The sequence below is a fragment of the Chlamydotis macqueenii genome, chromosome 2 (genome assembly GCF_036417535.1).
Source record: "Chlamydotis macqueenii isolate bChlMac1 chromosome 2, bChlMac1.mat, whole genome shotgun sequence".
Lineage (NCBI taxonomy): Eukaryota > Metazoa > Chordata > Aves > Otidiformes > Otididae > Chlamydotis > Chlamydotis macqueenii.
The window spans coordinates 126,134,179-126,162,053 of NC_141557.1; the positions used below are offsets into that span (position 1 = coordinate 126,134,179).

At 39.0% G+C, this 27,875-nt stretch overlaps 1 protein-coding gene across 2 annotated transcripts in view; it reads right to left on the minus strand.

Annotated features, from left to right (window-relative positions):
• Positions 1–1,173: 1,173 nt before the first annotated feature.
• Positions 1,174–27,875, minus strand: part of CYP7B1 (cytochrome P450 family 7 subfamily B member 1) — a 124,510-nt gene continuing 97,808 nt past the window's right edge. Inside the window, exons 2-6 of one of the 2 annotated variants that reach the window (XM_086740873.1) lie at positions 23,468–23,604; positions 16,491–17,087; positions 15,838–16,044; positions 9,550–9,728; positions 1,174–5,575 (exon numbers count right to left, since the gene is read on the minus strand). In XM_086740873.1, the coding sequence (XP_086596999.1) occupies positions 5,279–5,575; positions 9,550–9,728; positions 15,838–16,044; positions 16,491–17,087; positions 23,468–23,604 (1,417 nt within the window). In that variant the 3' untranslated portion in view covers positions 1,174–5,278. The remainder of the gene's footprint in view (positions 5,576–9,549; positions 9,729–15,837; positions 16,045–16,490; positions 17,088–23,467; positions 23,605–27,875) is intronic. The other variant, XM_086740874.1, reaches the window with a different exon arrangement.

A 27,875-nucleotide genomic window follows, 5' to 3' on the forward strand; every position in this document is an offset into this window, starting at 1 on the left:
GTACTTATTGCTATTTATAAATATAGCAATAACTTAAGGATCACAGTACTTTCCCAAGTGTGGTTTTAAATGGTGTTTTTGTAATGAGATTATTTTTCTGATATGTTGTGGGTATCAGGACACGACTAGCCTGGGTACATATGCAGGTTAGGTAATGGGCAGGAAAATACCTCACTTTCTATGGTCCAACACTTAAAATATCTCAATTCATACGGATTAAGCATATGTCATGCATAAATTGATGTCCCAAGTAATTTTAAAATACAGTGCAACGTAGCATCAAGAAAGCACCTAGAGTTAGAACAAATATTATATAAAATACAGTGTTCGGAGATCTTGTTAATTCTCCCCCAAAGCTCTCTTTCAGACCATCAAGGAAAACTCACTCAGAAATGTGCCTTTCAAAAAATCTCAAACAATGCTGCTTTTTATTTATAATCTCCAGTAACTTCTAATATAATCTGGAGTTAAAGCAATTGCACAGTTACAAACACATTTACCAAACCCAGAAAAATGCTGCAAGTCTACCTTCTCCATGACGTTACCTTCAACAACCTTCCCAGACACACCTGAGCAGCATTTCTGCGTGAAGGAATGAAGAAACACTGATGCCTTTAGGGTACAGCCCTTGTATTAAATAGCTACTTGTAGAACTCTGTAGCTACTGCACTACTTGGGAAAGCCAAGGTGGGCTTTGCTGGTGCAGTGCTATATATCACAACAATTTTCATTTGTTTCTCCCTTTAAAATGAATGATCTGAGAGGACAGAACATTTTACTCTAGGTCGTACATCTTGTACTACGTGGAGGTTTTGTAAAAGGAAAAGCCTAGGAGTTGCATTTCGGAATCACCAGTGGATTGCAGGTCTTGATACTAATTTTGAATAATGCCCTAAGAAAGTCCAAAGTAGCACTTTTTCTTCTTGTATGGTAAGAACTGGCTTAAGTTTGATGGGGTATAAAACAGACTTGGTAATTTCCTAAATTCAAAGGAGTTGCTCCACGCCAGTGCTGAATTAAAGGCTTTTTTTTTTTCTTTACAGAAATATCTTTCAAAACCAAGTAACAGAAAAATGCTGTATGCTAAGTAAATAATTTTAAAATGAAAGCAATAGTTGTGAATCTGTGAGAAAAGCGTAACTGTAAGCTTGAAAAAAATATGATGGACAGTCATTCAGTATTAAAATAGATATATTCTTTTTTTATTGTGTCCTTGAAATACAAAATTCACTTAAGATGTTAGATGACTAAAATAATGAAGTTTTAATTTTCTTGCTCAGAAATTCACAATATACCTTACTCGATCTAACAGCCTTAATGATGGATATTAACTATTAAAGTAAAACCTAACCGCTGTTCATCTACATACAAAATGTCAGTTTGCACAATTAAGAGCAATTCACAATCTTTTGAATGTCAGAAAGTTCAATGAGGATGAAAAAAAAAGATCATTTATAATTCTCCAAGATAAATTCACAGACCAGTAATTATTCACAAAATAGCAATGTTGAAAACAGTGACATGCAACTGGCTTAAAAGCATAAACTAAAGAACAACTCTTACATGGTTTTCTGTGAGCACATTGGGACATACTGACAGAGATGTGAAAGTCTAATTTGCAAATAGGGACACACAGATGAGCATGGTCTTTTAAGTGATGTCACAGTTTAAAAAGTTTACAATAGCTCATAGCAGTACTGAGTGCCAGCATGAAAACAGAGTACATACAATCTGTAAATTAAAATATAATTAAAAAAATAATATTTTAGCATTCACATTAGTTGATGATGAATTCACTTTTCTTCTCGGGTGCTACAAAGAGCCACATGGACTTAATAAACCTATTTTCTATGAGAAAAAAGGTGGGTTTTGTTTTTTTTTTTTTTTTAAATAGCAGAAGATATAATCAATGTAGCCATAGGCAATGACAACTTACAGCCGGAGGCTGGTGCTGACCAGCCGAGTCGCATCTCTGACTGCTCAGCGAGCGCACCATTTCACTAGGGGAACAGCAGAGCAATTCAAGGGGCACCTGCACACTTCTCCTGGCCCCCCGGATGCCAGCCGGCTCAGCGGCCCAGACGAGCAGGCACTGCTGGGCTCAATGGGGAGAGCCCCATACTAAAGCGGGGAGGAAGGATGAGGAAGCACAGGGTCTGCCTGCCTCCCACCACGCACCTCTACAGCACCACCAGCACCCGAACGCTTACGAACAGCGCTGCTGTTTCTCCTCAGATCATTTTGCCATCTTAGTGCCCTGGCGACACACACAAGGAGTTGGTCTCCCCTGGGCTCAGAGGCAGAGGAGGTCATCAAAACCTGTTATTGCTCCCTATGTCATGAAACGTGCTTTACTCGGCGCAGCACTTTGCAGCCAGCTTGGCTCCAGCTGGGACCTCCAAGGATGGAGCACGTTCATCCCATCGCGCTGCTACGGCTTATCAACCAGCAACACCCACATCGCGGGCCTTTTGCTCTGAGGAGCCTCAGTCACTCCTGGCCAGACCGGCTGCTGACTCTCAGTAAGTCACTCCGGACTACAAGGGCTTAACATGTCCTCTGTCCTGCTGTAGCAGTCGTGACTTTCCAGGGAGGGGTGAGACTTAACTCCTCCACAGCTGGGGTATGCCAAGCTGGTATTACCACCAAAACTAACCTACCAGGCGCATGGGTTACCAGGGACACAGTTCCAGGACAAGCTTGGCAGGCCCTGCTTTCAGTTTGATTACTTGGGTCCCTGAGCAAAAAGAGCAACTAACTCTTATCCCAGCAAAATGCTGGCCTCTTGCAGGTGCAACCCTGATGCAAGGCCTCCAAGTGCCTTCATGGAGGTTTCCTGCAACTCCCAGAAAAGATTCCGATATGTTTTTTTTTTCTTTTTTTTTTTTTTTTTTTAATGGAAGCATGCCCTATAGATTTAATTTGCTATTTTGGATACAATCTAGCTCTTCTTTTAATTTCAGGATAGATACTATACAAACTGATCAGCAATTAATCTGAAATTACTAATGATTTGCATGTACTTTTGGCACAGTCCTATTACATCCTACCAAATTATGCAGCAGCCTGTGATATTGTAATTCAAAATCCTAAAAATAGAATACAATTATAAAAAAGGTCTTATGTTTAAAACAAATACCTACTGTTATTTTCACAATTGCTTCAGGTTTGTTTCAAAGTTGGGTGCCAAAGAAAGATTTATCACAACTGTGGCATGAGACATTTTACAGCTTACATTTAAGCAATAATGGAATACAGTCAACAGTATAATGTTATCAACGTTTCCTCTCTCAATAAACCAGGCTCTAATGTCCAAACTGGATTGTAAGCTATGGCTGAGTACAGAAGAGCTCCTACAGAGTAACTACAGCAGTAAGCAACTTGAGTACAAGAATCTCTCCGTAAAAACAAATTTTATCCTGTGGCACAAAGCAATGATCAGCTTTTGCTGCTGATTAAATGCTGAAGAAAAGTTAAGGCATTTAATCAACCGCAAAGCCCATTTAATGTAAGCATACTCCAACACTGTGGACATTATTGATATTACATATGAAGAGAAAATGCTTATCCAATATATCTCACAAAACCACAATTTTCTCTTCGGAGGATTTGGAATGTGGCTGTGCTGATCTCTGAAAGCCTTTCTGCTGATGCTGATGCTTATTTAGGGTATGTGCTTTATGTGAATAACTAAACAGGCTTCTACACAAGAAACAATAAATAATTCTAATCCTTAGTACGTTCATAGCAGTTTCCATCTATAGGCCATCAAGTGCTTTAGAAATGAGTAATATTTCTGCTTTTAAAAGATGGAAAGTCTTGTTCAGGTACAGCACCATTATTCATCTGCTGGCAGTGCAGGCATAACTTACGCTGGCACATCCCAAAGAGAGATGTTTTTTGGGAACACAAGGCAAGGCCCACGGACATGGCTACTCTGCCATCACAATTATCATCTTGGCAAATTGAGACTGGACAGCCACGAGAATCCTCATCAGTCTCTGAAGTGATGTCTGGGAAGAGAGACAGGGTCTAAAAATCTCCGATCCTGCACACTAGGAAATTAATTTTTTAAACAAGAGCTGGTCACCCAGTGAAGGAAGTTGGGCAGTCAGTATACAGATAACTTCTGTGGCTGCCCAGGGTTGTCACTTGCTCAAATTTTTGCCCCAGAGAAGAGCCTGTTTTCCAATTTGTAGATGGACAAATATAGCTCAGGCAGCTCTGCCTATACGTAACTTTGGCACAGTGAAACACTATTAAAAAGTAGTTTTGGATCCCAATTTTGCCCTTGAAGCCCTCTTCTTCTTTTGCCTTTTTGGGGAATTGACAAACACAAGAAACGGTCTAAGTAAAACATACAGACATGTTACTAGGAAAACAGTGAGACAAACAGAAGGTAATTTTTGAGATAATAAAACAATTTTAAACAGGCTCATATATTTTCTCCCTGAAGAATATACTTTTTTTTTTGGCTCAAAAGCCAAAGCAGATAGTTTTTATTTGATCCAGAGCCTATTAAAATCAACAGCACCTCCCTTCTAACTTCAAATGACTGCAGGAAAAAAAATAACAGATTTTAATTTCTTTGCACTGCACCAAAAAAAAAAAAAAAAGAGGAAAAGCAAAGCATTCACCCTCAGTACATAAAACTGCAGTCAGAAATGCGTTACCAGCAAGACATTCTTGCAAGTCATCCCCCATCACCACACACAGCTTCCATTACATCTCCCAAATAAGGGCTAAGACACTCAAACCCATGAAGGGAACAGTGTAAATAAAAAGATAGAATAACTAAAAATTACTTCACTCTTTAGAATTAACCTCCTCTTTTCTTGCTTTTATGCTTCTGTGAGCAGATGCAGATGCCTCCAGACGGTGGGTGTATGAGACCTCCCAATCTAAGAAGGGGGAAGCCCTGTGACAGAGGGCTGCTGAGCGTGTTTCCCATATAAACAGCCTGAATTCACTTTGTCATTGTTCTCCCTGTAAATCCAACTTGATTCATGGCCAAGAGTATGAGGGTCCATCTTGTAGGGATGTTGGGCTATTTCCTTGGCCAAACTCTTGTAATCTCATCTCAGTACTCACAACTCAGGCAGGACAAATTGAGGTTGCATGTCCCTGTATCTACCTCCAGCCCAAGGGCTTTTCTCCTTAGAAACAAAGAGGAAGGAGGTAAGAGCAGAGAGGGAAAATCAAATGTTTCCAAAAATACAAAGCTGAATGAGGAAACAGAGCAAACATGGAGATTAGTAGAAGGCATATAGGCAGCCGCTCACTTTCTTAAGGACCTTAGCTTGTAACGAAAGGCAATATCAACGTCTGGCAGGAGGATACCAAGGCCCATACGACTGTTATCAAGTCTGACAGCTTTGTTTTCCACTAGTTCTACATTGAAACGAGCCAATAGTAAGAAAAGAAACATCTTCATCTCATTCATTGCGAGGAACCTCCCTGGACACATGCTGATCCCGGAGCCAAAAGGCATTAGGAAATACTTGAGTTTTCTTCCTGCCTTGTAGAACGTGGTTTTCTTCTTCCCATTCTCTATGTATCGATCGAACTTATACTCCTGAAAATAAAAGAGAAAAAGAGAAAGCATGTGATATATAACAAGGTTAGAGATACATGAGTTGCTTTGTTTGCACAACGGTTAACGTTTCTGAAACCCAGAAAATAAGATAAAGAGGAAGACAAGACAGCTTCTCCTTTTCAGCTGGTTCTCTCAAGTTTCATTAACTCACATTATCTTTCCTGCAAAGAACACTCCTTAAATCCACTTACTTAGCTTAGCCCTTTTACATCAAGCTCCCTTCAACTTCCACGTCTCATCCACTGAATGTCTGGCCTATATTGATTGTAATTAGATTTTGACCGCTTTGTAGCAGGGACAATGAACCTTAGTGGAAGGACAATTTTCTTGTAAAGCATCATACGCGCTCAGTGTGGTACATACATCATGAATAAGGATAATCTGCCAAATTCTGCAAATGTCTATGAATAAATTAATGCATTGCACCAATCTTGTTCTTGCAAGCTAGAGCAAAATCCATCCTTCTTTTGCACCCAGTGGTGCAGATTACTCGAAAACCAGACCCGGTGCTTTGCAGTCAATTTTCCCTTCAGTTGGAGATGGTTGCTCCTTAATTTGCCACATCTGACCTTCAAACGGTTTGCTCTGGAAGCTGTGTGCAAAGCAGGACAACCACCAGTGACTAACCATTCTAAAGAGGGTGCTTTCAAGTAAGGCTTGAGGTTGAGCTTGTAACCTACATTCCATAAATTGAACGTATTTCTGACTGTTTTCCAGTAGCAGGATCCCTGTTTAGAGATAATACATGTTTTTGAATGAAGGAGATCTGGCATCCTCACTCAGTCAACGGCAAATTAACCACTTACAAAATCCTCCTGCATGCTTTGAATAAAAATGACAGACACTTCTTGCTTATGGTCACTCATTAGCATTTGTCCTGCTTTGCATACATCTGCTATAGCAGCAGCCATTTGGAGCTGGCTGGGAACAAGTCAGTCAGACAGAAATCAACCTTAACTGATTAAAAAAACCCCAAAACCCACACCACAATGAAAAATACACTGGTATTGATCTACCCATTAGATTAAAGGCTTTGAAAACCATGCACTGCAGGTCAAGAAAAAACAGTGGCAGGGGAGGTGGCCTGTAAGAAAGGAGACAAGTACAAGGTGCACTGGTGGTGATGTAACTTTGGGTGTTGAAGAATAGGAGCTTGTTTCTCTAAATGGCAGAGGCCTGGATTTTCCACAAAGTTAAAAGTGATTATATGTGTGTTTCCACTGAGCAGTAATTCTTTTCAGTCTCTTTGAGCACCCCAGCCAAAAGGAAGCACACAATTATTTTTTGCCTGGTAAGCTATTGCTTCATTTGAAGAAGCACAGTAACAAATGAAAGCCCAGAATACCACTTCTTCTTTAAAAAACATTCCCTTTCTGAAATGTATACCCTGTTGGTCTAAAAAGCACTGCTAAATGTGAACTGCAATAGCTTAAAAAACCAACAAAGCCCAATCCAGAGCTCTTCACTCTGTTGGAACACTTCCACAAGGTGCACGCCTGGCGTCTGCAGCAATTAAGAACTGTGGTATTGAACACATAGACATACTGGGCCAAACCTTATGCTTTCTTTGTCATCTTAAGAGCCATCTGAGAGTCGTAATTGCTTTTTAACAAAAAATAAATTGCTGTCTAAGGAATTGGAAAAGCAGAAAACAAATGTGAGACAGGAATGGAGCCAATGATGGTGACATCAAACTCATGCTGAAGCCCCGAGGATCGGACAGCGTTTATTTAAAAGCTAGTTCACTGGCCATATAAAGACTAATTTTTTGACGACAAAGGAACTTTCAGCCATGCATGAGGCCTCTTTGGAAGGGACACAGTGGATGATGGTGAGGAAAAGGTGAAGATGTTGAGCAAGAACAAGAGGTTCTGTGTAGATGGCCTGCTAAAAGTACTATGAAAACTGAGCAATCTCCTGTGATTGATATAAGTCACCCTCTGTCACATCTCCTATTTAGCTTAGTTCGGGAAGCCACCATTCAGGGTTTCCTGATATTTCACCCTATGGCATTTGCAGAGTTCATTTAGTGAGCTCTATAACTAGCTCAGTTAGGATTCAGGGGTTCATTTACCCACTTCATAAAAAACGGACTCATTTATTTAGGCTTTGATGAGCAGAGAGAGAGGTCAACAATATATGCTTACACTTACACAATATGGTGCCAGAGCAGAAGATAGCTTGAACTTAAATTTATGTATCCAGGAGAAAAGCATTGCTACAAAATTATCTCGTCAAGCTGCCTGTTTTCCCAGGAAAGTTTTCCCTAAATACATGACAAGCTCAAGACTGCACCTTTCAAAAATTTCATTCTCCATCTCTATCTGATCCTCAGTAGTTATTGTTGAAAGCACACTGCATATTTTAAGAACCAAACAGAACAGTGATTTCCCCACTTTTCGAGAGGGCCCATGTGCTGAAATCAATGTACTGCAATGTGTGGATTGCTCATTCACCATCAAAAAGATAAAATATATGAACTAAAGCTGTACTGTGAAAGCTGAGCAGAGCTGATACTAAGCAGATATATTCAAGCCATGGAAATATGGTAATATATTCCGACAATTATTGGATAAGGGAGGGGATCAGTTTCCACACTGATGCTTTTGATCTAGGACCTAAACAAACAGATGGACTTCTGACAAATCAATAATGTTCTCCAAAATAAAGTGCTAAGAATAAAATGAGAAAAAGCTTATTTGCTAGTTGTTACTTTTTAAGGATAGAAATATTAATCGACTATTTGCCAAAATATGGATTATTTTTTAAAACCCTCATTTTCTTAGCAGGCTTTGTCTTTGTTTTTGGGTGGGTACAGCCAGCAGAGCCCTGCTGGACATCATTTCCATTTTCATGGTGCCAGGGTTCATCCCTGTGATCAAACCTTACCCCGCTACCTTCTCTCACAGAGGCTGGTGGGGTTCCTGCACAGTGAGATGCTGTCCCACACCAACAAGGCACTTGAATCTCATCTTTCTTCTGCAAGCTCATACCCTTAAACTCCCGAAAGGGACAGCCTCAGGGAGCAATGCCTCTAACATGAGTTTTCGACAAATGTGTAAAGAATTCCAGTTCCCTTATTTGGCTTAAATGCCAAGGATGGAAATCAGCATGGCTGGGAGACAGCCGTTTGCTTAGGAAAATGAGGATGAGGAATGGATTGGGTATAAGCTCTTGCTTTTTAGGCAGAGGAGGCAATTAACAGCCTCAGCGCACATCGTCGCGCGTCCTCCGTGGCACCCTGGGCTGGTGGCAGCGACCTGGGGGAGCAACCTAGGGGAGACGAGGACTATTCAATTTGCATGCAGGTGGTGAACTTCTGAAGCTGTATTAAGGCTGAGGCAGGGTGGATTAATTTCGCGTCTTTGATATTCATTAACTGAAGCGTCAGAGAAAAACACAAGGAGATGACACAATTACCCTCCGAGCTTCACTGCAGAGCAACAGCTTTACAGTCTCAACTTCACAACACTCTACTAATTGATCAAGAAGGGGTGAATCCCTACGAAGGGAGGAGAAAAAGCATAAGGCTCAAGTAAGACTTGCTATTATAGGGCTTCAGAGAGTCAATGATGCTTTGGGGACACTTAGCTAAATGGCCCACATTATTTGCTATTTAAACCACCTTCTATTATCCAGCCCTCCTTGGGTATCAAATGATCCACTGCCAAACAAAACCCACATTTAGCCTAAAGTTTATGGTAGTCAATGTGCAATTGTAAATTCCTTTGAAAGCGGTGGCAGTCAGTCTCATCACCATATTTCTCTCTTCAGGCCATGAATCCTTTGACCTATAGGGCCCTGGAAAATACATCTGAAAGTAGGAAGATTTGTTCCACAAGAAGGAACAGCAGTTTAAAAAAAAAAAAAAGGCAACAAACCCACGGATCACAAAAGGCTTGGCTGCTGCGATGTGCCTGGAGTAGGAAGAGTAGCACCAGCTGAATGTTTACCTTAGGATCTTCATAGACCTCAGGGTCCATGTGCAAAATCTGCGGGTAAAGGGCTATCCAGTCTCCCTTCCTCAAACTGACTTCTTGATTCCCTTCGAGCTTGAGAACAAAATCCTCCTGGCTGATGCGAATGTTCATGGAGGACGAGCACATTCGTAAACTCTCGTTTAAGGCACTCTCTGCGATGAAACAAAAGCGGAGAAGGAAGGGGGGGAAGCATCAGAAATATGGGAGATGATTGGAAGTTATACATGGCTGCAGCTGCTGAATCTCGACAGGTTTAGTAGGGCAGGCTAAAGGAAAAAAAAAGGAAAAAAAAACCCCAAACCAAACATAAAGCAGAGACCAGGAGGAGGCAATGAACAGCCCCGCAGGGCTGGGGCAGGCAGCCACGACGCTGAACCTCCGGATGTGATTCTCGTTGATGGTGCCGAGAAATCCTGTCGGCTGTAGGCAGCATTGAGTTTTGGGTGGAAAGTCATTATTCAGGCATCACGTTGAAAACATCGCAATCAAAAGACACTAATGCTTTCCATGTTTACGTGTATTTCAGAGGTTACAAGCAAATACCAGTGAAAGCATCCACGGAGCTAGTTAGCTTGCCTTTTGAAAGCTGTTGGATGTAATGGCAGGACTATATGTTACAAAAAATCATTTTGCCTGTTAATTCTGTAGTCATTCTGAGGACTTTTAAATTTATTTATTTCGTTTTCAATGTGCTACGCTGCCAAATGATAGTGTCTCTTATGGTCAGAGTGAATGAAAGCAATTCATTATTTGCCTGGTAATTTTAAGAGAGAAAGACATCTTTAATTGGCCAAGAGAAAACAAAACATAGTCCTTTCAGGCTTAGGGAAAGCAAGATTTCTGTCTCCACCATGACATCTTGGAAGGCTCCAGAAGCTGAATGTCCTTGCTTTCCCAGTGGCCTTCACCTTTTGCTCCTAGCACGACAGATTTTATGGCTAATTTCCGGCAATTTATCCTGGCAGTTTGAGGAGGAATTCCTTTGGGAATAATATGCATAATTTGCATAAATCATTCTGATAGCATGTATATCAGCATGTAGCTCCTGTCTAGGGCTGCATCTCTCACTTTGTAATCAAAACTGACTATTTTTCCACCAGCGTGTATGGGTGCTGTTATATGTGACTTGATTCCTTCTAATCATCAGTGTGAAAAATAGCCTAAAATAGCATTTCATTTGCACATAATAATCCATTTGTGCCTGCATTTATGTTCTGTGATATCAAATAAGCCTTCTCTAAGTGTTCACCAAGGCACTGTAACTGCTGCACCCAAAAGGTTAGTTTATTAGAGACAGTAGCTACCCAGTGTAGATGCCTCTGAAAAAAAAATAATAACAAATGTTCTTTCACTAAAAATTAAATCTGGTGCAGCATGCATAGCAAATAAAGTGGCCCTGGATGCTTTCTTGCAGGAGGTTTTTCCTTAAGCATGCATTTGTCTAAAGAAATGAGGCTGCGGTCAGCTCTGTGTGGCCAGCGCCGTGATTCAATGTGACGTACAGTGAGTCTGTGCATATTCTTTTGGACTGCCTTCGTTACTATAATCAGGCAGAGTCAAATCGGCTTGTTGGTGACGAAGCCAGAAAAGAACCCTGGTTCCAGAAGATGGCCTCTACTGCGGATAGCCACAAGGCACCTGACACGATAGATTTCAACTGGCAGTGCTCCGGCAACAAAACTTTACACGGTACAAAGAAAGGGTCCAGCCTCTGCTCCCAGACTGTCTTCAACCTGCAGAAAATGAAGCTGGTAACCCTGTGCTGGTCCACCATTTGGAAACTGTGGCGACATACATAGCTACACCAGAAATTGAATGAGGAAGAGGGAAAGAGGGGGAGAAACACAAAAAACAAAAAGAAAAATAATTATGAAAGCACTGCTGCGAAATAGCAGGTTTACGTTTAACCACCCAAGCGATGCGGTCACATCCTATCGGCGGACATCCTCCCAGAAAGTGCAGCAGTCCCTGCCCGCTGCCGGATCCCAAATGACAACTGGGCAGCATATCTTATGCAGAAGTTAATCACAATAATGGAGCACAAAGTGTGGCTTAGCGGTCAGATCGTAAATGACAAATCTGTTTTACCTTCCAGTACCAGTTATGTGTGGAAGGCGAGCTTGGCTCTCGCTCTGAGCGATCATGCCGATAATCATTAGATGACAAAAGTAATGAGTCACATTATGATCAACAAAGGAGAATGGAGCTTATATGGCTTTGCAGGCTCACATTAAAAAAAAATAGACAGTCAGCTTTCCACAAATGCTGGAGCTATACATTGAGAGGAATGACAACTGCACAATAAAAACTGCAGCCTTTCCTCGCAGTTGTCATAGTTCAGCAGACACCAGCCATCGCTGCTGACAGACCAGCTGGGTAGCTTGGGAGGCCTTCCATTCTGCACCGCGAGGTACAGTAAATTATCCAGCACGGTAGAGCAACATCTGTTTCTGTGCTTGTGCCGAACAAACAAGGCAATTTAAAGCATACCAAGGGATAACCAAGCAGCAAATGAACATGACCCTCATTTTTTTCCCCCTTTCTTACACACATGAGATGCTAAACTTCACTGTGCGAGTGCTACAGAAAGAAGCCAGGCTGTTGTTTGATAAGGTGTTGTCAGAGAGATTTTACATATTTTCTAGAGAGGGGGGGGGGAGAAAAAAGAGAGATATCTCTCTCATAGTATTGTTATTCTTAGAATCCTCCCACTTCTCCCTTCGTTTCTCTTATACTAAAGCTAGCACTCGGCTTCCAATTCATTCTAGATTTTTTTTTTTTTAAACTGTTTCAATATACTTATAAATATTCAGTCTTTAAGCCCTAATTTGCTATACTTAGTTCACATGCCTTCAAGCATTTGTCTTCCAATTTCCACTGAATAAATGCGTACTAATGAGAAATAGAGCAAGCTGCTGAGGCAAAGCTGGGTGACTTGAGCCTGGCCTGCCACCAGCTTGTGATAGGCAGGCAAATTGAGTTAAAATGAAAAGTCTTGTCAGCTGAAATACAACATGGTAGCCAAACAGCAAGCTGTCAATCATCCAGCCAAAACAAGGGACTGCAGGTAATAAAAGGTCATTGCGAATCATAAGTGCATTTGGCTTTCGTAGGCAAGTTAATTTTAATTAAACATGATCTCTATCTGTAAATGTTTTATAAAACTTATTGTGCATAATGGATTGTTAATTTTACACTAACACATAGCAGGTAATAGGGTACTATAATTATTAGAGTGTCTCTTTGGAAAATAGCTATTGAGTATGCAAATATTTTGGGGGGGGTCATTTATCCACAGGCATCACGGCGTGCCAACACAAACGATAATCTGAGACAAGTACATTTGCATCTTACTAAGAACTAAATGGTACTGCCCAGCCCATTCCAGGAAAATATATTCATTTCTCCCAATTCAACCAACGATTTTAATGCTCGGCATTTGTGTTACGACTACGCACTCTGTACTAGGTGGTTTTGGGTTCCTACCCTTTCTCGTGTACGATAGAATTTTTCAAGCTGTGCTCTTTTCGCAGGAAATCTCTGGGATTCAGCAATGACCTGGGGCAAGAATACTTCACCATATAAATGAATGGACTAATATTAAACAAACGAACTGACTCAACATGCCTAGCATTAAACATGCACTAAGTATATCTCTGCTTTACCCTTCGCATTTCCATTATAACCATAAAAACCGACAGACCATTCTCATGTGTCGTTTACCATATTAGAGCTCCGTTGTGAGCCGTAACGACTAATAATGTATGTTACTCTGCGCACACAAATACGTGCATTTGGATTTCGGGAAAAGCCTTACGTAGACAAAACACAGTGTGCTGTCCCAGAAATGCCATCGGAAAAAAATAATCAGGGCCAAAATCTTCTAGTTTTGCTGTGGGTTGAAAGCTTTTTTTTTTTTTTCTTTTTAAATAAAAAAATCACATACCTGTGCTTTGAATTTAGAGGTAAATCAGGCCATGTTGTTCCCTAGACCCAAAGAATCTGACCATAATAATAATGTTGCTTCCTGAGAGAGGCTTTTTAGCAATTCTTGTTTGTTCTCCATAGCATGAGGAATCCAAAAAAAGGCTCTTGTTATAGTAGGCCAAAAAGAGGACGGAGAATCAGAGCGCTTAAAACAGGAGAATGAGATGACAAGGTGACGAATGTACAAGAATCCCACCTGGTCTGCTTTACTCGAGAGCAGGGGCACAAATCCCAGTTTCCTACGCTCTGGGTTGGCACAGGGGGAGCAGGAAGAGGAAAAGCTCAGTCTTGGAGGCTGAGGTCAGCGAGCTGCAAAGGTAGTGCTGGCCCACAGCCCTCCTGCGACATGTGGGGATTTTTGGTGCGCAAGCAATGCAAATTGGGACCTTTGTCCCTCCTACACATTTATTAACAAAACATCCCTTTCCCCTTTCCACTGAAGCATGACTTTAATTCTCTTACGGTACAGATTTTTTTTCTATATTATTATTTTATGGGACAGTATCCAGCCCTTTATGACTTAAGTGCCAGAAGAATTGAAATCTAGCTTCTGTTCATATCACATTACGTTTAACGCGATTATAAAATTTAACAAAAGTGTTACAAGAATACTACAAAGTAGGATGTGGCACTTTCCTCTCAACACATAAATCAAATGTTACCAAGGTACTTCAAGATTTTAAGGAGTAGCAGAGGAATGACACAGTTAATGTTTGAAACTGTTCATACTGTTTTGCACCAGATGGTTTTAGTGAAATACATGCTTTTATTTTCCTTAATCCTACACTTCTGGGGTGTCTTTTTTTTTTGTAATATTTTTTTCTTTGCCTTTCCCATCTCAGTCTTCAACTACAAAATAAATTTTCTCTTGCCCTTCCTGATGCTCAGTAACTATCCTTTTCTCTTATTTTTTTTGTGGATGCTAACTCTGATGTAAAGCAATTTTACTTATGTGCTTTAAAAGTACATTAAATGCTTAGAATGTCACTTTATTCTTCAGAAGTCTCCTTGTCATCCAGTATCTCCCCTACTTCAAAAGCGTTCTCCATCCATTAGAGATAAATCTGCATCAAAACAGCCATGACTCCAGATGAAACCAACTTACTGGACTCACACGATTAACATTAATGCTCTGACAAAAAGTAACTGGATCAAACTCAATTTCATATTAGTACCATGAGAAGCAAATCAAGTCCAAACACAGATTCTTCAGACTTGCTGCATTGGATGATCCTGGAGAATGGCAGCTATTACTTAGATCCAAACCAGGCACTGCTCCACCAGCCTCTCTTGACACAGCTTCGTTGATGAGGCCCAGGCCATGAGCTACTGAAACATATAGACATGAGCTACCGAAACATCTAAACTTGAGCTGAGTTTTAACAGGGGACTGGTTTTGATCATTAAAAAGAGAGGAATATTAAACCTTTAAGCTTCTGTTCAGATGTTTTCTACCCTGGTAATACTACCTATGGAGATTTTCAGATGCCTAAAGGTCAGGTTCCTACGTACTACACCCTCTCTCCTTCCTTGGGCTAATTTTAGCACTTATCTTGCCAGTGCCTGTGCACTAGCAAATGAAGTGAACCCATCAGCTGATGCTCTGAAGGCCAATCCAGCTCTTGGATCAAACAGCTACCAATGGCCGCTGGCAAGGGTCTCCCTCTGAACCCCTGATCCAGAATTGGAAGATTTGTATCTCCCTTAAATCTCGCTATTTTGAATCAAGGTACTTTTTTTCAATGCTGCAAAGACCATTTCTGCTCTGCAAAGCTTCACCTTCTTATATTTCGTTTGGAGGCATCGCTCATCTGAAGCCCACTTTAGAAGTCTTTTTGTTTTGTTAAAGAGAGAGAAAGAAAGAAACTGCTCGTGAAAAAATTACATTTGTGGTTTAAATACATTATCCCACTTTCATTTCAGAAAAGGGTCTTTTTTGGCAGCACCATACAGAAGTATTTGAAATGCATTAACACTTCGGCAGATGCTCAGAATCAAACAACTTAATAGGCATCAACTTTTTTTTTCAAATAATTGCAAAGCTTCGATTTAGCCTTTTGCATACCTTGCATAGTTAATTACCTAGGCTTTAATGTTTACATGCAATGAGAGTATCTACAGCTATAAACTACATAATTTATAATTGATGTAAATGGGTGTTATTATGTCAATTAGGCAGCTGTGTCCTCCACCTTCTCAGTAAACAGAAATGAGTGATAAACCGAGTTTGCTGGGAGAGGCCCTCTTTCTTCCTAACAGATAAAAATAAATTACCTAGGTAGACCAGGTTGTCCAATTGTTCTCTGGTGAGGTGGATGTTATACGTGGGCCCTCTCTTTTGACCTGTTGACTGCAGCAAATGGTCAATCTCGTCACGCACTGCTGCAAGAGCTTCTGGGTGCCGCAGAAGATAATACATGGCCCAGAATGTAGCTGGAATCGTGTTTCCCACAGAGGCCCACAGGAAGGCAAAATGATGTGCTGGGAGAAAATAAGTGAAAAGGAAGATTAATAGCGTTTATTACACTGATTAGATTTGCAGTGTGCTAATTAAAAGATGTTAGGACACAGACCCAGCCAAGGATCAGTGAATGCTAATGAGGACCAATAGGCTTCTGAAGTCTAATTTTCTGCTTAATGAGAATAGTTTGAAATGTAATGTAGGGGGGGTGGGGGGAATAAGGGGAGGAAATGCAGCTCAGTTATAATCTTTCTCATTATCACCATTAAGTATCTTGTTTTACCACCTCAGCACAAAAAAAAAAAAATCAATTATCGTAGAGGGTTGTTTCAGAGTAAAACATTTTATCATTAGCCAATTAGAAAGAACATAAAAAAATTTCAAGGTCGCCATTTTGCCTTTTTATTTCAAAGGTCTATAGTAAATTATTTTATTTTAGACAAGCAATCATTCATAAGTTTCCTACCTGCTTTGTCATAATCTCCAAGTAGCTCATATTTCTCAAATATATCTTGTCTGGCTTGGACCACTTTTGACCCTCCCAGCCATTTTGTCATGTTCTGAAGTAAAAAATGATGTATAAGCTCTTTCCGAACCTTCTTGGTAGCTCCTAGCAACTCAATTGGTATGTTTGCAGCTAAATAGGGAAAGCTGGCATCAAACTTGATAAATTTGTCTCTGATTTCACTAATAACTTTGTGGCCATCTGCAGCAGGAACTCTTCCATATAGTGTTACAAAACTGGCTTCAAACATTACAGAGCAGCAGAATTTGTACATTTTTTCTGTTTCCCAATCTGTTGCATGTGAGCATTTCCATTCAAATATATCCTGGAGATTTTTCATCATGTGGTCAGAAATGACATCCAAAGGCTTGCCTTGGAGATACTGGTAGATTCTGTGCAGGTTTTCCTTGAGATCTGGGAATTTTCCCTTCGACAAGGCTGGGTAGTCAAAAGTTTTGGAAGCCATTTTATCAGCAAATTCATGAAATTCAAGTTGCTTGCTATTTCGGATGACATAGACATACTGAAATGGATCCATGATAAAGGTAATATATCTACCTGAAAAGAAGAAAAGAAAAAAATAGAGACACGTGCACTTTTATAATCTGCTGACACTTTTAGAAGTAATAACTGAAAATAAGCCAATGTCTAGAAAAAAAAAAAGAATGCAGAAAATCCCCAAGCAAAGATCTGAGATGAAATCTGCAAAGAAAAGGAAGAAGAAAAGAAAAGAAAAAAAAAGTAGCAGGTTTTATTTAGCTTTGGAAAAGTAGCAATACTGATTATCCTTATCAAGATGCAGATTTCACCTGCATATACTTTTATTGCTCTTCTAAAATCAGCGTGAAGCCATTTCCATGTAGACTGACTGGTTTTGCCAACAGTGGGGTGTGACCTACAACTGTGGCACTCCAGAATAAACCACTTACTGCTGTGGTATAATTCATGAAAATACAATATGGAGTCGTAGCAGCATTTGAAAATCGTAAGTCTTTACCAGCAGACAGGGAGAAACACACACATCTTACCTGCATGGAGGAAAGTGAACGCGAGGGCTGGAGTGGCAAACATGCCACCTGGGCAGCTTTTCTTCAAGCTGTGTCAAGATGACACAGAGACTCAAAATACGCTGGTTACGGTTTTAACTGCACACTGCAATCCCCCAGCGTCTAAAGCCCCTCTTGCATCTGTTTTTTTCCTAAAGTTTTGTGAACTTGTTGTTAAGAAAGTGCTAAGTATGCACAAAATGACCACTTTAGGATTTGATTTTGACGCCATAGCTTACAATGGAGTAAAACACCATTTTTAACACGAGTGTCATTTTGGGATAAGCACTGTCCTAGCACTATCAGCCATTGTGTCTAAGTGCACTAACATCTTCTTACCCTTCCCAAGGTACCAGTGAGCTGACATCGCCGTACCTTCAGCTGCCCGCACAAAGGGACAGGACTAAATCAAGTTTGATGCTTTTTCAAGTTGCCCCTGCTAGAAAAATCCTGCAATTTCTCCCTAAACTTTAAATTAACTACTAAAGAAGGGCATTTTGGTGAACTATCATGAATCAAAATGATAACGGTCCCAAAGCTCAATCAAATCTCAACTCTTTATAGATGATTCCCATGTTAAGTCTAAATTTAGAGTTCCCGATTCTTAACTTGAATGAAGAGGTGCATTAGGGAAAAGGGGTATCCATTAAAATGCACACATCCTCTATGAAATATCTCAATTATAAACTCAGGAAAACAGCAAAGCTTCCAGCACTTACAGTCTAATTCTGTCTCACTAAAGGGACAACTCTCCTTTGATTTTAATGGGAACACTACATGCTTAGCTGTGGACCAAATTTGGCTCTGTGACAGATGTCCTGAGATAAAGTAGTCACTACCACTAAAAATGTCAACAAGTATCCATGGTTACCATATAGTGATATTTGAATTATCACAGTTATTCTGTATTCTGACTTGTATATACACACAATGCTCTGTGGTAAATCTGGGTGTGCCCTGAACTTCCTCAGCAACTACCAAGCTGCCGTAATTTCCCCACTGATTACATCTACTGCAATCCCAGCAAACCAGTAAGGAGACACAAGGAATAAATTGAGATAGAATTTTTTTTTTGTCAACAGCGTCTGAAGGTTTTTAAGGTACTCGTGGAGTTTGCTTTACTGTAACACAATCAACTGTAGATGTAAATTGATTTTAAAAGAATAAATATATTGAGAAACCAGCATGAAAAAGAGATCCTCAGCTCCCAGTCCTCTTTTCTGACCTTTTCTTCATTCCCAGAACACAGAGGCTGACAGGAATTTTTAGTCTCAACCTCTGCAGGATCCTTGGTAAGAGGAGTCCTAGAATTGCTCACTCTTTCCAGCTTTCACCCACTCTCACACTCTTTATTGAGGCTACCATCTTTGTGATCAAAGCTGGGAAAGAATGCCCATTGGAGCAATTTTTAATAAATAGATTTGGAATGTTATTAACCCTAAAGATGAAAGCTGGCTTCCTAACTTTGCGTTTACAGGGTAAACAATTTAAGTTAAGATTTTTAATTAATATTAATTTAAACCATCTGTCCACCATCTGCTTATTTCTGATGCAAAATATGAGTTTCTTTGTGATCTTTAATCAGACACTTAGCAAACACACATCAATTCTTATCATTTTTAAGTAAGAAAATGATTTTCAGCAAATGAGTTTTCAGACAAACAAACTATTTTACCAATAATTTTAAATCAAAACTCACTCTGCACTAGCACATACTCGGGGAAAAAAGAAAATCTCTGAGAAACAGAATATCACAGATCCTGATTTTTATTATCCTCATCAGGTTCCTGGTAGCAAAAAGTAAGTATGTACCAAAATATAATCCATTGTGTAGAATCAGTTCAAGCTCCAGATCACATCACTGAAAGTCAACAATATATATAAACACAAAAAGCAAAATACTTTTGTTACCGCATGTAGGAAAGGTCTATACAGTCAGAAAAGTGGAACCCCTCTATAACAAAGGCAGCTTTTTACATACCTCCCTGAGAATCTAATTTTAGATCTCTTAATTAGGAAAAGACTAAAATCTAGAGCTAATTAACCGCAGTTAGAAAGTTGTTGTTATGCGAGGGGGTATGGGAGCCTTTAGCAATTACAATCACACTCGCACGCAGATGCACTACGCGGCTACACCAGTTACCCCAGTCTCTTCCACACAGGAACAGATTGCTAATTGCAAAACTGTGCCCCAACACCTCCTCTACCCTCAGCAGCAAACATCCCAACTGGAACAAACTTTCTCACCTCAAGTTATGATTTTAAATTTTTAAAGTGTCAATATGGTGCTTAATTTTGCTTTTTAAGTCTTGGCGTCATCCCTGACAAGGTCTCTTCCCACTGATTGTCTCTGGTGGTGTCAGAGACAAATGGACGCAAATCTTTCCTGAATTTACCAGTTATTATTTAGTATTTTAAAATGCAGCTTCCTCCCTCCCCTCCCATGCCTTCCCATTGCAGCTAATGCCAAGAACCACCTCTTAAAAGTAGCTTTTTCTGAAACCAACCCAAAATCTTGATGCTCACGAGTTTCCATCAAAGTAGCAGTAAAGGCAAACGCCAGATCAGCCAAAAGTGGAGGCATATCACATGTTCCACAAATCAGGAAGCCTTAAATATTGAAGGTATTTACACAGAGACCACTGAGGACCAAGCCTTTCCTTGTTAGGTCATAAAAAAAATCGTTCTACACAAAAAACTAAGCAGACATGTCCATACAGAAATGTCACACTCCAAATCCCGACAGTTTAAACCACTGAGCTGTTTTATTCAGTACTGTAGAAACAAGTCAAAATAAGAGATGTACACTTGTTTCTGTAAAAAGCCCTCTGAGTTTTTTAAAAATATGGCTACAGAGAATTCATACTTCCCCATTCAGTCCTTCAGTCTGCATTATGCCCATGGTGCAAATAGCCGGGTTATCTCCCTTCAGTTTATACAGTCTCCTAGAAATAGAAGATTGATGTGGAAAATATGAAAATTGTCAACTTTGGTAAATCTAAACACAGAAGCCAGTATTTGTATGATAGTTAAGAAATTAGTCTAATAATGCATTCTGGAGCTTTTTAATGCTAATGATAAAAGACAAGCAGTTCAGATGGCATCTAATGATGGATGTTACTTCGGTAATGCTTGCAGCAGGCTTCAGCTTGGTAAGGAGTTAATGTAAATTACCTTTTGTCTAAGAGAGAAAAATGTGATATGTTACTGTAGGCGTGTCATGATTTAAAATGAAAGAGTGACTTAGCAGCAATACCCTAAAAGGCAAGTGTCCTTAGTAAAAAAACCTAAGAATATTTTCTTAAAAATTGAGTTAGCCTCAGAGAGAGTGTTGTAAGGTTTGGTATCATTCCTAATAGCTTGTCAAGAAAAGGAGAGAAAGTTTAATACCGAGAAACAGCGACAAAAGTGTTTCAAGCTCATTAATTCTTACCTAGCCTATGCTGCTGACTCTTAACAAGCAGAGAGGTTGGCTTGGGAAGTATGATCATCTCAACACAACAGACTATCTCTCATCTCTCTTCCTCTCCTTATTTTTTTCTTTTATATTTTTTTTTTTTTCTGGAAGACTATCGCATTTACGTAATCGTCCTCTTATTAAGGAGATTCTGCTGAACTGCTGACAATGATGTACAGTGGTGCTTCGCCGGCATGACATTTGGGGAAAATGATTCTGCTGCACCACCACACAAAACCAATTAGAGAACTATTTTCTGCGACAGGTCAGGAATTTACATTGTTTCTCATAGAAAGATGTGCTTTTTAATTTCTTTATTAAGATGACATCCATGTCCCTTGTGACTTTTAGGGATGACAATCATTTGTTCATCACATGGGAAAGTACAATCAGCGAAATCGCATTACCGGTACGGGGCAATGCCAGAAACTCCAAGCATCGTTCTGCATTTTCCAAATGAGCTAGTTTGAGAACCAATAATTAGAACAATATATATTGATAGAATTTTTTGACAGGACCTTCAGACATCTACCAAGGGGGTAAAGTAATGATAGTCCATACACAACAGCCTACGCTATGTTTGCCGAACATATAAACATCGTCTTTGTCAAATCAGTAAGACATACAGAAATCCTGTATGTCTTCGGATCAGGACATGATAGGAGGTACTAACTAGATTTGGCTTTGTCTTTAACTTGTGGATGACAAACTGTTTCTCCTCAGTGAAATCTTGACAGTCAGTATTTTTATACTGAGAAACGAGAACTTGAAGTGGTATCTCCGATATGAAAACTTCACAAAACCAAAGATTTCCCTGCATAGGGCTGAAATGATATCCAGAACTCACTCCATTTCCCTCAGTCTTTATCAAGGAAGGCTTCCTCAAAATACCTGAACAGAGGGAGATTAGTTGAAACAGAATTTTGTTTAACATGCAAATAGAAACTTGTGAAACTAAATTACACTTATAGATTGCTTAAACACACAAATCTCAAAACTCAGTCTTGCATAAAATAATAAAGAGGTGAATGAAAAAAAAAAATTTGATTAAACACATTAAGGATTCTGAAGTACGACTGTATCTAGTTTTATGAATGTACTAAGGTAGTCTTTGAAGTACAATGATCATTCTGTATTTCTCAGAAGCCATGACTGTATATAGTGTGACTGTACATTAACAATAAAAAAGATGGTATTTCATCAAAAGTTGGTTTTGTAATGTGTCAAACTCATTTTCAAGATGGAAGAAAATCTGACCATACCAGTTTCCAAAGAAAAAACCCAGAATTAATAAAAAAATCACATATTTAACAGCAGTAAAAATGTTCTTCCAAAGGAAAAAAAAAGAACAGATTTCGTAAGAGGAAAAAAAATTATTAATCAAACATACAGCTTGCAATTTAATTAATTGACTTTTGAAGAAAGTAATTCTTTTCATTGCAAAATATTACTTATATGAAAATATAAAGCTAATGCTACTGCCATGAAATTACAAAGCAAACTTTACACTTCACACTTTTATTTGAAACTCCCTAAAAATACAGGAATAGCTAAAGCCAAGATAGACTTAGTTCTAAAGTTGATAATTTGAACAAGGATATTGTCATGCAAAGGAGCAAAAGATCCATTATGTCCACCTACACTAATAATAGTTTGCCTTTTTCTGAACAGAGGAAAATACTGGACTTTAAATGTATTTTAGTAAAAAGTATATCTCTGTGTGGGTATATATATATATATGTAAATGTATGTATTTAAGTTTCATTCAAGATTCCAGTTTCATTCTGTGTTTTTATTCTACGGCTAAGTGCCTACGTGAAATCACTCAAATGTTTGTATTCAAGCTAGTGTAGTAATACAGCTACAAACACAGAAAGCAACAAGGTTATATCATACTTTATTATATTGTTATTTTCAGCAAGCATGATCAGAGTAAGAGGCTGGCAATGGGAAGTTTCTGTGTTCCAGTACTGATTGTATCACTGAGTCAATGTGCCATTCATTCCCTTGTGTTCCTGTCAACCAGTTGTAAAATGTGTGAGAACATATTCTGCACTTTTTTTCTTAAGTGTTTTCTAAATTTAATCTGATATTTTTCTGTGCGGTGTCAAGATGATGTTAGTTCTCCCTTCTTTAGGAATAAAAAAAACAATACACAATTAAATGTGCTGGCAAAATCTATGTTCATACATTACATGCCTATAAATTCTGTCAATATGTGTATATACCTATAACTATAGATATAAATCCACATGGTCATAATTATATCCTACGGATAATTATTATGCATACAATACATGTTAATTTAAGTAATTTTTATTGGCCTATGCCACACAAAAATATTTTTGGTTAAGGAAGATTTTGACCTAAACATTTGAATTAGTACTTAACTTCACTCATAGAACAAATCAAGAGAAACACTAAAATATTCTCACCAGCAATATGTACAGTGAAAATATCTCCAAGTTTCTTTTGCTGATCCAGTAAGAATTTGAAAGCATCTTTTCTAAAAATCAAAGCCTTCCCAAGGTAAGGAATCCAGCCATTTACTAGCGGGGGCTCTCCAGTCTTCCTGTTAAAAATAATTAAAAAAAAAAAAATAAAGAATTAACTCTGGCATGAGAGCAACTCATCTTACTATCTATTTATATATTACACTTAGACTCACCATTACATATGTAATTCTTGCAATGTATAATACGTTGTACAGAAAGTTCTTCAGATATGATGGCAGGTTAAATCTAATCACACCTCTGAGCGCAGAAGGCTCTGTGTGGTGATTAGGAAAAATAAGTGAGAGAAATTGAGATGCATTTAACTACAGGTCGTCCAGCTATTGCCATCAAGTTAAGAACACAGAAAAATGACATTCAGTAGAAAATCTCCCAGCAAAGAGTCCTCTCATTTTCAATATTTGGCGTGTCAGAGGAAGACATATCGGAAGGCAATTATGACAGATTTAGGTAAATAGGACGCTGACATACCGCACAGAACAACTAGCCTTACAGATAACGTTCTAAGAATTTCAGTTTCCCTGCACACAGAACAGCTACCATTCTAACTAAATATCTTTAAAATATAGAATAATAATAGAGGCTGAACATTTACCATAATAAATCTTGGTTTCCATGTATTTGTAGTCCCCTAAACTACAAATGTGTATGAACTGTTTAAAATGAAATTCTAGATAATGATATTTGCATCCCAGCCTAAAAAAGCTGTCGTGGTGTGTTAGGTTATGTTAACGGAATAGTACAAAATACCTTTTAAGATTCTAATAAGTTACATTTTCTTTTAAAAACAGAAAAAGGTTCCCACACTGTCCTATTCCTGACTGCAAGTAAACATCTTTCCTTCGTGCTGGTTTTTATTTGCCTCAATCTGATTTACAACAAAGAAACATAAAGCATGCTTGCTCTGGAAAGGATTAAAACAAATATTCGTGAACAACTCTGCTGCTACATCCCATCTGTGAAGGTGACTTATACTACATGCAGAACAACTCATTCTGATTAAACACAAGATATTTACTAGCTTGAATCTAATCAAAGATCAAGGGATCACAAGCTTTACTACTATCATACACAGCACGGATTTTTATGGAGCTGGATTAACCCTATCATAGTCACGCTCTCCCTTGAACTGCTGTAACAGAAAAAAAAAAAAAAGGTAAATATGATATGCTGTATTTACATTTTTTATTTTCCTAACTAAAACTTTCTGAGCAGGAAATTACAAGCCAGAGATTTGCTCTCTTACTTTAAAAAGTTGCTATAAATTTAATTTACAGATAAACAGATGTGGCCAAACCAAGCTGCACATCTTGATCTCTTTATGTATAACTGACTACTAATCAGGAATGTTACTTTTCAAGAACATCCTTTTGTCTTCTGGAAAACCACAAAACTTGATGGTCCAAACCTGATAATCTCACAGTTGATGTGTTTGCCCTGGCTTTCTCGTTTCTTTGGGTTTTGTGGCTTCAGGGTTTTGTTTGTTTCTTTTGTGGTGGTTTTTTTTTTTTTTATTGTGGAGAAAGTGGAACCCCTCTCCTTTCAATAGCTCACATAAACCACTGCATTATCCATCCTCTAGCAGTCAAATAACAACACTGTTTACCCAAATGGTCCAGAAAACTTTGTAATCGTTAATTCTGTATTAAGTGAATACAAGAAAAGAACTAATCTGAGATTACACGAGAGGGATCACCAGCCTTGGAAGCATACACTCGATACCCTCAATTATCCCCTCCAAGCCCATAAAGAATCTGGATGATTTACTCATTTCTCCCCCCGCCCCCGAGACTATTAAGTCCTGAGAGCGGCCGCCTTTCACTTCCCAGGCTGGACACTACGCCCCGTAAGTAGCGTCCTGACAAATATTTAGATAGGCTTTTTGTCATCTTCTAATTGAATGCATCTAATTTCACCCTCCATGTTCTGTCATTCGGTCAGAAGCTGTATTCTTCACAAGCTCTCCGCCGGGTAAAAAAGAGGCAGCTCAGAAATCCAGGGGAAAATTAACTTAATGCTCCAAGTCTGCGGGATCACATCAGGGAGACATTTTGCTATCGCAAAGACGTGAGGGTCATCGTTCGCTTCAGACATGTTTAGCTCAGCAGCAATAAGCTTAACACTGTTAAACACCGTGTCAAGGCTATGCGGCTTTGAGAGGAAAATATAACACCAGTTCAACTTATGACCCACGGCAGACTGATAACAGAAATGTGTCTTCATTTCTAGCTTTCCTTCTCTTTGGAAGATGGAGGTCATCTTCATGACTTATAGATGGCTGCCAACACACAGCAAAGAAAAGAGCGCTGCGTATATTGTAGTGCCTCCAAAACACAACGCTTCGCCGCACAAACTTCTCAGCAGCGCAGTGCGGCTGACCCCGGCTTCCTGAAGGGCTCTCACCCACATCCCAGGTGTCTCAAGAAGTTCTCATTAGCTTCAGATGCCATGCTGAACCACTAGTAAAGCCCATAGAAACTTTTACCAGTTAATTAATTTGCTTAGGAACTTTAACTCTGGACTCACATTTCACAGCCATTGTGAAATTTGGTAATTAGGCAAAAATACTACAAGTGCTAAAGTTACATTTATCTCATGATACAATATATATTGTTGTATCAAATGTAAAATACAACTGAGAAATATAAAAGAGCAATATGAAGTGTTTTAATGGCAACTTAAGATTGCAACTTTTTTAATTGAAGCATTCAGAACATCTCACCAGATTACGTTTCATTCAGACATAGCTTAATTGCTTAAATTCTAATTCACTTAGCACACCTCATCATATTCCCAGGCCTTTTTGTTCCACATTCCTGTTTGTTACAGACTGGGCTGGTTTTGCTTACGTACAGGAATATCTTTACTTATCTGAGAAGCCTCTCTGAAGCCAGGAAGACTTAATGGACAAATTTCTCACATATGTGAGTGAATTTTGCAAATAAAGCATCAGCAACATGTCCAATGCAATCTACAAGTAGACAGCTCAGTTACAAAGTGGAGGGAAAGCTACGCAGTTGTATCATCCATCATTGTTAAATGGATAATTTCAAATGGCATTATGCAAAAATCAGCTGGCTACAAATACAGCCTGTAAACAGAATTAACAGATTTTGATAACTGTAATTCTTCTTTGCTTTCACAGAGAAAAGATACTTTCTTGTTAGCAAGTAATGAAGTTGCAATGTCTAGTCAATCAAAGAAGGAAAGTTTGGGAGTTTGTTTATGGTTTCCTTAAGGGAAATTTTCCAGCTCACCCAAAACATAGACATCACTGACTCAGGTGTGATTATTTAGCTGCTGAGGTAAGGGAGTATTAAAAAATGCGGATGTTGTACCTATGTCTCACTTATGCTAAGCAGCAGTGATGCAACAAAGCAGAAGAAAAATGGGCTGCAACATAAATCATGTGAAAAATAGATTATTTTTTGTTTTTTAATTCGATGTCTCTAAACATTGTTTTCAACTAGTGAAAGGGAAACCCAAATAAGGTAATTTGTTAAGCTCTGTGACTATTAACATTTTTTTTAATTATAAAGAAAAAACCCTAAAGAGTCACAAGCAAATAGACTTTGCCAACATCTCCCATAGAAATACTGTTGCTTTATAAAAGCACACAAGACTATTCTTTTGCTGGTTAGACCGCTTCAGCTCCTCTGCAGTGTAGGGCACAGGATCAGTGTAAACGAGAGGAGAATCCTTCTAATTTCACTGGTTATTTGTATTCCAAAGGAGCAGATGCCTTCCAAATTATGCAAAAATCCATAGCGCATCTCGTACTATAGCAGATGAACAGGTTAATTTTTCTCTTTGCACATAATAAATCATAAGTGCTTTAACACCCATAGTCGCATCTCATGAACATAAACCTTCTGTTTAATAATGTCTGTTTACAACTAGAATCAGACATACAGTAATCTCTTGCCTGGGATAAACATTAATCCAGATCTGTCTAGAAAAATTATACAATTCATTACCATAAGTAATCTCTATTGTGCCCCATGCTTAACCTTCATCTTTTTTCCTGTCCTATAATCTTGCAAATCCACCGGTGGTGTATGATTGGCATCTGGTGCTAACGCAGCCTTCACTGCACACAGCACAGCCGAAAAAGCCCTCCATGAACGCGTCATTCTGCAGGGTACCGCCGGTTCAGCTGACCACTTTTCAATAGCTTTCACCAAAGGGTGAAAAAAACCCGCAAGCCAGGGAGAAAAAGGTCTAACAGTATCATTTGGTCATTTTCACTTTCCAAACTATCGTTACCATCCACAAAAATTAAAGGTATTGGTCTGATTTTCCCATAGCATCTCTGGTCAAACTATCACAT